This window comes from Hylaeus anthracinus, unplaced genomic scaffold (assembly GCF_026225885.1).
Source record: "Hylaeus anthracinus isolate JK02 unplaced genomic scaffold, UHH_iyHylAnth1.0_haploid 11994, whole genome shotgun sequence".
NCBI classification, from domain to species: Eukaryota; Metazoa; Arthropoda; class Insecta; order Hymenoptera; family Colletidae; genus Hylaeus; species Hylaeus anthracinus.
In genome coordinates, this window is record NW_026534341.1 from 15,694,768 (window position 1) to 15,705,965 (window position 11,198).

Sequence of the window (11,198 nt, forward strand, 5' to 3'; positions counted from 1 at the left end):
GGAAAGGGATACGATAAGAACTATCTCGAGAATATGATGCAATCATTACAACTTAAAGGTCGTTAGCAAGAAAAAACATCATAGAAGATCCGAGATGCGACTGCGGACAAGACGAAGAGAGCATAGATCATGTGTTGTTTGAGTGCGGATTGTACAACTACGAGAGGACAAAAGTATCGGAAAGAATAGGCCCAGAAATAGAGAAGATAGGCAAATCGGCGATAGCGCTGATAAGCACGAACAAATTGAAGATATTCAAGACAATAGACAACTTTTTGAAGGAAATAGGAAAAAAATTGTAATAATCAACAAAAGACTGAACAGATACTAAGGACTGAACGCATAGAAAACACTAAGTATAGAAAATACAAGGGACAAAATAGTGAAGGAAAACAGTGATAGGTAGTAATAGGGATAGAAATATAAGGAAAAGAAAAAAGAAACAGTTTTTTTTTTCTTCATAGTTTGTATAAGAGATAAAAACATAGTTTATTGCAATCGTTAAGTAAAGGGCAAAGTACAAAAAGCACAAAGCGATATAGATATGTAAACATAGTATTAAAGAAACAAAATGTGATATGGGACGTTTTTTAGATAGACATTTACACATTAGAGTTCGCGAGAATTGAAGAATTTACACATATATATATATACATTTACATTTATAGTTATTTTTATATTTGATTATATCTAAGTATATATTTAAGTGTAAGGCAAAAGGTGAAAAACTGAGTGGCAGCCAAAAACGAGCTCGACCAACGAGATTATTAAAGTATAAGCAATAATAGAAATAGAAATAGAAATATAAGATTGTATTATATAGGCATTAAGAAAACAAACAAAAAAAAAAAAAAAGAAGAAAAGAAAGACCTCAGCATCCTACTCCTACCTAGCGAGCGTGCGAGCAGAGAAAAGTACCTGAAAAATAAAAGGGAAAAAAAGAAAAAATGTAATATAGTGCAATGTAATGTAATGTAAGGAAAAATGTATGCAGCAGAGAGTGAACGAGAATGGGAGAGTATACGCGATAAAGAAGAGAAATCCGAGTATGGAAGAATGAGTGAAGTTTTATTGAACAAAAAAGGACATTAAAGTTAAAGAAAAAGGTATGAATGAGAATAAGAGTACGAGTATGAGTATGGATACGAGTGTGAGCGGTATAGAGATAAGAAGAGAAATGTAAAAAGACCTGTATAAAACTGTGTATCACATAGTAATGCGAAAAGGAGGGAATGTCTCCTTAGCTCACTTTAAATAAACACGTAAAACGTAAAACCAATGAGGGCGCCACCTATCCTGGTCAACAGGAAGGTAGAAAAAATGGATACGTATGAAGAAGGGACAAGATACAGGAAAAGGAAACGAATTGCGAATAGGAATGAGAACCCACTCAAAGGGGGAGAAGTGGGGTACTGGGAAAGGAAAAGAGGGGAAGGGCATCAGAGAGAAAGCTTAGAGTATATCGAGATGTTGAGTAAAGAGAAAGCGAATACGAATAAAGAAGCAAATAAAGCGGATAAAGCAGAAGGAGAACTAGAAATTATTGAGGGAAAAAATAATTCTAAGAATAACGCAGCTGGAAAATACCACTCTGTTCATAAGGAGGTAAGGAAAGACGGTATAGAAAGTTATAAAGGAGGCATATAACAGACCTTGAACAAAGGGAACACGTGGTCAGGTCAGAAACCGTTAATATGTTAGAATTCTTCGAAGCACACATTAATTTTAAGAACGCATCTAAATTTAAGAAATCTAATTACATCATAATTTTTAGATTTATCCAAAGCCTCATAGAGGAAGTTGAAGGAATTAGGATGATAAGTAAAAGATCAGCTGAGATCAGATTGAAGTGCCCGGAAATGGGGTTAGAAACGTTTAATAGATTCAGTAAGATACAGAATAGCAGTATGGAGTTTAGGATTCCAAGGAGAGCCATCGAAAGATGGGGTATATGTAAGCATTGGGAATACTCCCCTAGGGAACTCGGGAAGCGCTCGTCCCAGGGCAAAATATAAAGAGCGTAGAAAGACTGAAAAGGAGAGTCAAAACGGAAAGTGGGATCGACTACATTGACTCACATTTAATGCTAATAAAATTTATAGGAAATAGTCTACCGACCAAGGTGATAATATATGACGGTATCATAAACATGAGTATAGTTCCTTACATGCACAGCGTTAAGCAATGTTATGGGTGCCTAAAGTATGGCCACTTCAAGAAGTTCTGTAGAGCTGGAGAAAATAAATGTTTCAAGAAACATTTAGAAACAGAAGAATCAGATTCCTGGAAAGGATAAACATTGGGGGAGAAGAATATAAAGGTATCAGAAACACGAATACTCAAAGCTGGTCTAGGGAACAAAGAAATAGACAAGTACAAGGATATAAGTTTCAAGGTAGATCACTCCCGAAAACAGCACCCAAGCAATAGCCAAAAGTATCAAGAAGAAGAAGACTTCAGTTTCAACATAAAAAGAATTACACCAAACGACGATAACAGATTTGGAAAGACATATAGTAGAAGAAGCGAAACACAAAAACAAGAAGTAAAAATACAAGGGAAAACACATGTTTAGGAGATGAAAAGGAAAAATACTCCGGGAAGAACCTAATCATTCCAGGAGAGAACACAGGGGCAGATAAACAGAGGCTGTGCATGTCTGATAAGGAATGGGACAGAGAAAAGGAACCAGAGTGTTTGGCAGAGAAAGTGCAGGAAGATATGGAAAAAGAAGGGGAAGCAGGAATAGGCAATAACGAAGTTCGGAAATATCCGAATATATAATAATCGGAAACGCAGAAGACAAAGGTCTGGTAAGCAGCGACAGCTGTGTGGAGATACAAGGATATTCAGAAGAACAAGAAGAACAAGAGATACGTGCAGAAAATACGAACAATTGGGAAGAAGGCGTGGAGAGCATAGGAAGGTAGGACGATAAAGTTGGTTCTGTAATCTCTATCCAATTGTTCCTTATAGAATTCTTGTTGCTAATCATTTTAGATTATCTTATTTGTATTTGTGAATTTTTTCTTTCGGTAAGAAAAAAGAGTATAAATTGAGATACTTTTAGGCCAATCTTAGGTAACTTTATTTAGTCACAGGAAATTTTGATCATAACGATACGTAATATCGCTCAATAGACAAACAAAAAAAAAGAGAACAGGTTACAATAGTCTAAAATAAGTAAGGTATAAAATAATAAATAAATTAAACATCTAAAGTCAGAAAAAAAAGCAAAAACAATAGAAAATTTTTATATACACTAAACTAAACTTTTATTACTCTTATATAATTTATATTTATTACTTTTATATAATATATAAAAAATAAATATAACGACGTAATAAGAATAATAGACGACTACGACATTATGTGCATCAGCGAAACCTGGTTAAGCAAAGCTCCAGGAACAAGAATAAAGGGATATTGCACGTACCATAATAAGATACCAAAGTTTTATAGAAAAAGAATGTTCGGCACGCCGGGTACAGGGATGTTAATTGTCTATAGGGAGAGCATAAAAATAGATATTATAAGCGAAAGGTTCGTACCTGACAAATATGAATTTATAAAATTTAAACTGTATGACATGAAAGACAAGTGTATAATAACTATAGTAATGCTCTATAGGAACCCGAGAAACAATTTCGATATAAATGACTGGAACAACATATTTGAAGAGACAATGAACGACGAAAATACTATACTAGTAGGGGACTTTAATTCTAAACATACCGACTGGAACTGTCATAGAATCGATCCATCAGGGAGGTCTTTGAAAGTAGCAATTGAAAACTGGGATCTAGTGGTGCACAATAATGATACTATTACTAGAACGAACAAAGGTAACTGTCCAGCTAATCTGGATCTGATCATATCAGACCCATACTTAACAGGGGAAGCAGAGTATTCAGAGTTGGGTATTTGTCTGGGATCAGATCACCAGATTCTGAATCTGAGGATCTTTTCCCAGAACGAGGTAGGGACAGTCGAAGACCAAACTGACATACGATTCAGTAACAGACTATATAAAAGCAAAGTCAAAGTAGACTGGATGAAATTTAGACAGGTTCTCGAAGGAAAAAAAGACAAAGTTAGGGAAAGTTACGATAGACTAAAAGGGATAGACAGTAAATTTAATTACTGGAAAAATATCATAGTGAGGGCAATGAGGGAAATATGTCCACGGAGAAGAAGGAATAATGTAACACGAAACAATAATTCTAATAACCATGTAAATAATACAAGAAACAGTCACGTAAACAAACGTAATCACTGGTGGGATGACGAATGCAACGAAACATGGAGGAAATGGAAGGATAGTATGAAGAAAGTATGGAGAACAGGAAACACTGAAGATTTCTTAAGTATGGAGCACAACAAGAAAACATGGTATCGAATGAGGAAGAGGAAAAAGAACCAAGCATGGACAAAATTAACAGAAGAGATAACACAAAAAAGAGATGTCAGCAAGATTTGGACCAGGATGAAAGGAATAAAGAATGCTTTTACAAAGGATAGATACATTATTAACAAAAGGGTAAGAATGGAACTGGAGGAAGAGGAAATTAAAAAAATAAATGAAAAAAACTTACACACTGTTAACTCAAACAACCAATTTATAGGTAAAGAGAAGCCACTATATCAGGAATCAAATCCTGAAACGATTTGGGACAGGGACATAAATAATATGGAGGTTTTAATGGGCATAAACAGCCTAAGCAACAGAAGACCAGCACCTGGAGATGACAGAATTGAGTATGCAATAATAAGTGATCTGCCCACATATATGAAAGACATGTTGTGTAACATCGTCAAAGAAAGCTGGAAAGAACAAACAGTTCCGGAGGAATAGAGAGTGGGAAGAATACATTTAATAGAAAGACCAGGTAAGGCGGCGTTAGGGCCGATTACACTTACCTCCTGCACCGGTAAGATAATGGAAAAAGTCATCAACAATAGACTGTCTACGTGGACGGAAATAAACGGCATCATAGAAGAATCCCAATCTGGATTCAGAAGAAAAAGATCGACAATGGACAATCTCAATCAACTGGTAACCGGAATCAAAGTTAACAGCAGGGAAAAAAAAGTAACGGCCACGGCTTTCGTTGACGTCAAGGAAGCTTATGATAACGTCAACCTACACATATTGTTGAATGTGTTAAAAGAACAAAAATGCCCACAGAAAATAAGGTGCTGGATAGGAGCATGGCTGAGAAACAGAGAGGTGAGAATAAGAAATCGCGTAGGAGTGGAATTAGCCACTACATGGAGGATAGGAGTCCCGCAGGGTTCCATCCTCAGCCCGACGTTATTTAATCTGTATATGACAGGCATAGGGAAATACACTAACTCCGGAGGCAGAAGCGTCATTCAGTACGCTGACGATATAGCCCTCGTAACCAAGAGAAATAAAGAGGAGATGGCAAGGAAAAGTATAGAGGAAGGAATAGAAAAATTAGGAGAGTTTCTCAACAACAGAGAGCTGAAGATATCTAACGAAAAAACAAAGATTATGTTCTTTGGGAAACAACCTACGAACAGGTGCATACAGGTGAACTTAAACAATGTTATAACGAAGATAGATATATGTAACAATGCAAAATTTCTAGGAATTAATATCGACAACAATCTGAATTTCAAGGAGCATTTTGAAGAAGTCATTTTCAAAGCCAAGAAGAGGGTGAATATAATAAGATACATGTGTCACGGAAATAAGGGATTGAATCAATGCTACGCATTGATATTAACAAGGGCACTCATGCCATCGGTGATAGAGTATGGAAGTTTCATATTCATGAACGGAAAGAAACAAGAGCAACTACAGGAGAAACTCAGAGAGGTAGAAACCACCGCTATTCGATCGGCTATAGGATACAGAATGACGACCCCGTTGAACGTGATTTATACAGAAATAGATGGACAGGAATCAGAGACAAGGCAAAGTATTTAGCGAGCAAGTACTGGATAAAACAATGGGAAAAAGGAAGGGAAAATAACCCCACGCTAAGGACGTTTAAGAAGATGAAAGAAAAATATGCTAACATCTGTACAAAAGAAAGAGCGCAAAAAGTAAACGTGACTCCAAATCTATCAGAAGAAGTTTTTTATGAAATCTGGAATAGGAGAAATCAAATCTGCGTAAGGTATATACATCATGAGAGGGTCAGATACTGGGAATCCTTGTTTAGAAACGAAAGAGGAACTGAGAACATGGCAAAAAAAAGGTCAAATATGACGCAGAGATTGGCAGAATGGCAAGCAGCAAAATCGTTCCTTACCAGAGAATAAAAGATATTTTCTTAGACAGATACGAAATAGAGGAAAACAAAACGATGATCCTATACACGGACGGAAATAAAATCCCGGACCATAATACCACGAAGGAAACTTTATCGTAAGAGGAAAGGCGATAAATAACAATTTTACCATATTCTCGACCGAATTAATAGGAATCAAGGAGGCAGTCAAATGGGCAAAAAAAACTTCAACAGTGGAGAACTGTGTAGTCCTAACGGACTCGATGTCATCAATAACAGCGCTAGAAAATTTGTCTATGGGACTCAATGAAGAAAACGACAATCCCTGGATATATGAAACCTAGAAAGCTAGTGAAGAATACAATAAAGAAAAAGTGATATTAGGATGGATACCAGGACATGAAGGGATTGAGGGAAATGAAAGAGCAGACGCAGAGGCGGAAAGACAGACAAATCAAACCCCAGAGAACCAGTGGAAGGTACCAGCCAGAGAAATCATGGTCAAGATAAAGCAAGAATTCTGGAATAAGTTTAAAGATAAAATGTCGTCAATAGGAAGAGAAAAAGGAACAAAGTTCTTTGAAGAAATTGGACCCGATAGGAACAGGAAGAATTTCAAACGTTATTTGTATCACCACTGTATTGTAAAAATTGTAAAGCGAAATGGATCCTATAGGGTCTTAAGAGCTTTAAATAATAATAATAATAATAATAATAATAATAATAATAATAATAATAATAATAATAATAACAAAAAATTTGCTCCCAAACATATATTCTTTGGGAAACAAACTGTGGAACTCGCGACGTATTATGCAGCTTGCATGTTCAACGAAGGGTATGATCCAATATTGAAAATCCTGAAGACAATGAGGGTCACCATAGGGTCGGTTCCGCAGAAAATGAACAATTTGAGGAAGCAGAAGAAATATCGTATGGACCTGGCATCGCCGATTGATCGTAAGTAAACGTTTTATCTGAAAATTCCTCACTCCAAATTTTAAATGCGTTTTTCTCGGAATGGTGTTTTTCAAAACGGTGGCCACTCTCAAAGGAAGAGTTTTTGAGATATCCATTTGAAATTTTAACAAAACATTCTTCACGTCATTCTATATCGTGCTATGGAAGCTTTTTTTGTTTTGAAATCTTCCTATTTTTTTTTACGAAAAACTGTCGAAAAAATAAGCTAAACTTGATACTTTATGTTTAAACCGCCGTCATTTTGTTAAATTTTATAAAAAAAAGCCTCCATAGCACGATAGTGGCTGTCCTACAAATAAATAATCTTTTTGAAATTTTTGTTTCAGATCAAATTTGCGGCCGTAATCATGGCCACTATAAGGGACCTTTTTTTTCACTGGACTTTTCTATGTATTAAGATAATAAACAATAAATAAATCCACTTAAAAAAAAACATTTTGTATTCTTCATCAGTGTCTTGATTTGTAAAAAAAAAATCAGACTGATTAGCTTATCCTGATCATTAAAAAAAATCACGAAAATCTGTTATTTTTCGGGCGATCACACCGTCATGATCCCTTAAACCAGCGTTTTCCAAACTGGGAGGCGCGGACTAGTTTAAAGGGAGCCGCGAAAATTAGACACAGTGAACAATTTTCCAAATTACTGCTAAAGTTTTCTATGTAAAAAATGAGAGAATAAATGAAAAAATACCATCGTGCTTTATCGCGCATAATTCAACTAAACATTTCGTAATTTAACATCCATATACCTAGACGTCCTAGACCCCGGCAAATCTTTTGAACCGAGGCAGTCGTTAATTTGGCGACACAAGCGCTAATGTCGCTTCAAACAAAAGCCAGATGCGCATCCAGAAAAGATCGACGCACATTTAGCTCACCAACTTGTTTCGTGTCACAGCTAATATTTAATTGGTTCAGCAGTGTTAGGTTATGTTTCTATTGTTATTGACGTGATTGCCCACTGATCATAATAGTAAGTAATTTAATAGTTTTATTTTTTTAGAATAATATAATATTATTCCTAATATTTCCAGACAAATGGATAAGTTTTTGATAGGATATAAGCGAAAATCCACAAATAATGGAGATTCTGATGTTGACACAAGTAGTGGGAATACAAGTCACAAGGAACAGGAAGGAAGAACTCCCAAGACAAGGAAATACGACTTATCCTATTTATCGTTCGGATTTACTAATATTATTAACAATAATGTGGAAAAACCAATGTGTTTGTTGTGTTCAAAAGTTTTGGCTGCTGATAGTATGAGACCTGACAAATTGAAACGGCACCTTGAAACTATTCATTCTAAATACGTTGGTAAGCCCCAAGAATTTTTTCAAAGAAAATTGGATAAGTTATCTAAAACCAAGCAACATTTTAAAAAAAATTGTTCATGTTCCATCAAATGCCTTACTAGCATAATACCTAGTGTCGAACAGAATCGCGCAATGTAAAAAAAACCCTACACAATAGCAGAATCCTAGTTTTGCCAGCAGCTATTGATATGGTCAAAACAATGTTTGGCCAATCTTATGCGAATCAGCTGCGAAAAATACCGCTTGCTGATAATACAATTGGCTGAAGAATTGATGATATATCTGAAAATGTTTGTGACCAATTAGTTTCTCGAATGCGTACTTCAAAATTCGCCATACAAGTAGATGAAGCTACTGATACTAAAGACGCACATTTAATTGCATATGTTCGATATGTTGACGATACTAATATAATTGAAGATATCTTATTTTGCAAACCAATTCCGGAGAGAGTCACATCCAATGAAATTTTCAAAATAATAGACAGATTTTTTAATGAGAACGACATAATGTGAAATAATTCCATTGGGCTCTGTACTGACGGTGCACAATCAATGGCGGGACACAAAACTGGTCTTCAAACACTAGTTAAAATGAAAACACCTGAGGTTCTCTGGACGCACTGCATGCTCCACAGAGCAGCTCTCGTATCAAAAACTATAAGCGAGGAATTTAACAATGTTTTTGGAAAAGTAACGAAAGTTATAAATTACATAAAAACAGTCCATTAAAAGCAAGGTTGTTCGCAAAACTGTGTGAAGATATGCGAGCTAATTACACGTCACTTCTGTACTATTGTGAAATGCGCTGACTATCTCGTGCAAAAGTGATTTAAAGGGTACTTGAACTCAAAGAAGAAATTGCTATGTTTCTCGAGGAAAATCATAATGAAGACGACAATATGTTTAGGAATAATAATTTTATTGTTAAACTTACATATTTGGTTGACATTTTTGAAAAATTGAGTGTTTTTAATAAATCAATGCAAGGACCGCAAATGCATACAAAAAGACAAAGTGAAAGCATTTATTAAAAAAGTGGAGCTATGGAAATCAAATTTGCAAAAAAATAAGATTGACATGTTTCCACGTTTAAATTTATGCGCCCGAGATAACATAGAAGCAAACAAAAATCTCTTTGTGGAACACTTGAATGGTTTGTTGCTTCAAGTTTCGAATTATTTTGGTGATTTTGATTTTACAAAGTTTGCGTGGATACAGAATCCATTTATCGACGAAGAAGATGATGAATTTGGATTGACAAGTATTGAAAAAGTGATACTACATTAAAACATAAATTTCAGACTGTATCTCTGGTTCAATTCTGGTTGAATCTTCATACAGAATATAACACTTTGTCAAACAAAGCTTTGAAAGTACTGCTGCCGTTCGCAACATCATATTTATGCGAAACGGGATTTTCTGCTTTGGCTGCAATGAAATCCAAATATCGAGCTCGTTTAGTTGTAGAAAAAGAGCTACGAGTAGCTATATCGTCACAAACGCCAAGATTTGATAAACTTTACTAATAGACTGCTAATAGAGTGCTAATAGACAAGCACATCCATCTCATTAAAAACAATAATAAAATATCGTTTTCCATTAGTTTGTATGAACAAAATTTATAAGAGTAAAAATGTTTGTGTTTTTATTTTATGAAATCTTCAGGGGGGGGGGGGGGACGCCAAATGATTAAATATTTTTAAGGGAGGCGTAGTAACAATAAGTTTAGAAACCACTGTCTTAAATGATACTCGGCCTGGAACACCGGAAGCTGCATACTCCGAGTGTTTAAAAAAGACAAAACAATTAATTGAACGCTGCAACGGGGTATTAAAATTAAGATTTCGTTGTCTTTTAAAACATAGGGTATTGCATTACAATCTCAGTACAGCTTCTAAAATCATTAACGCATGCGTGGTATTGCACAATATGTGCATACAAAATGGACCCCCTGCGTCTCAGCAAGAGGAAGAAGACGATCAGCTTGACTTAGGAATTTATAATCATGTTCCTCAAATTGAAGATGTGAATATAAATGTGAGAAGAGCGAATCCCGATTTAGCAGGAGGACGAGCGCTTCAGCAACGTATAATTAGATCCTTTGTTACTTGAAAAGGGAATATTGTGTTTAAACAGTATTTTTATTTCATAATATGTAAACATATACAGCAAACATATAGAAAAAAAAATATATATATATTTTATAAAATTGTACTATCGTTTAATTCTACACCGAAACCCTTAATAAAAGTTACGTTTACGAAAAACTACACGTAACATTGACAGGACGCCATGTATTTTCTAAAGTTGAACAATCATTGGTTCGTCTCCAACGCGTAAATCTGGCAATACTGTAATTTCATATGTATACGAATCAGTGATTCGTTAGTGCTCCAGAATACCGTTTTCGTATGTAAACAATTCGTACACGAAACGCACCATACGAATGTGTTTGTATACGACTAAATTCACACGAAACTCGAGAATAGACCCCCAGGACCATGCCTGGCCCTCGTCACTCGTCACCCCCACCCTGGACGAGGGGAAACAACGACGACGTCGAGGCAACAACTAGGCCCGTTGCCGAAAAGGGCATCAGTTGTGCTAGACCAGTGGAAAGGAAAATAAGGTCT

General features: G+C 35.6%; 2 protein-coding genes and 1 long non-coding RNA gene across 10 annotated transcripts in view; 2 read left to right on the forward strand and 1 right to left on the reverse strand.

Moving 5' to 3' along the window:
• The window catches only part of LOC128888513 (rho GTPase-activating protein 32), a 234,728-nt gene that overhangs the window by 188,367 nt on the left and 35,163 nt on the right, over positions 1 to 11,198 (reverse strand). The gene's annotated exons all lie outside the window — the stretch shown is intronic.
• LOC128888656 (uncharacterized) lies at positions 639 to 2,204 on the forward strand. Its single transcript, XM_054145721.1, has 2 exons — positions 639 to 1,605; positions 1,775 to 2,204. Exons 1-2 carry the CDS (start codon positions 1,279 to 1,281, stop codon positions 1,802 to 1,804), a joined length of 357 nt encoding a protein of 118 aa, XP_054001696.1. The 5' UTR covers positions 639 to 1,278; the 3' UTR covers positions 1,805 to 2,204.
• LOC128888688 (uncharacterized) lies at positions 7,058 to 8,656 on the forward strand. The gene is made up of 3 exons (XR_008460320.1): positions 7,058 to 7,227; positions 7,571 to 8,351; positions 8,399 to 8,656. It is a non-coding gene; the product is annotated as an uncharacterized LOC128888688 (long non-coding RNA).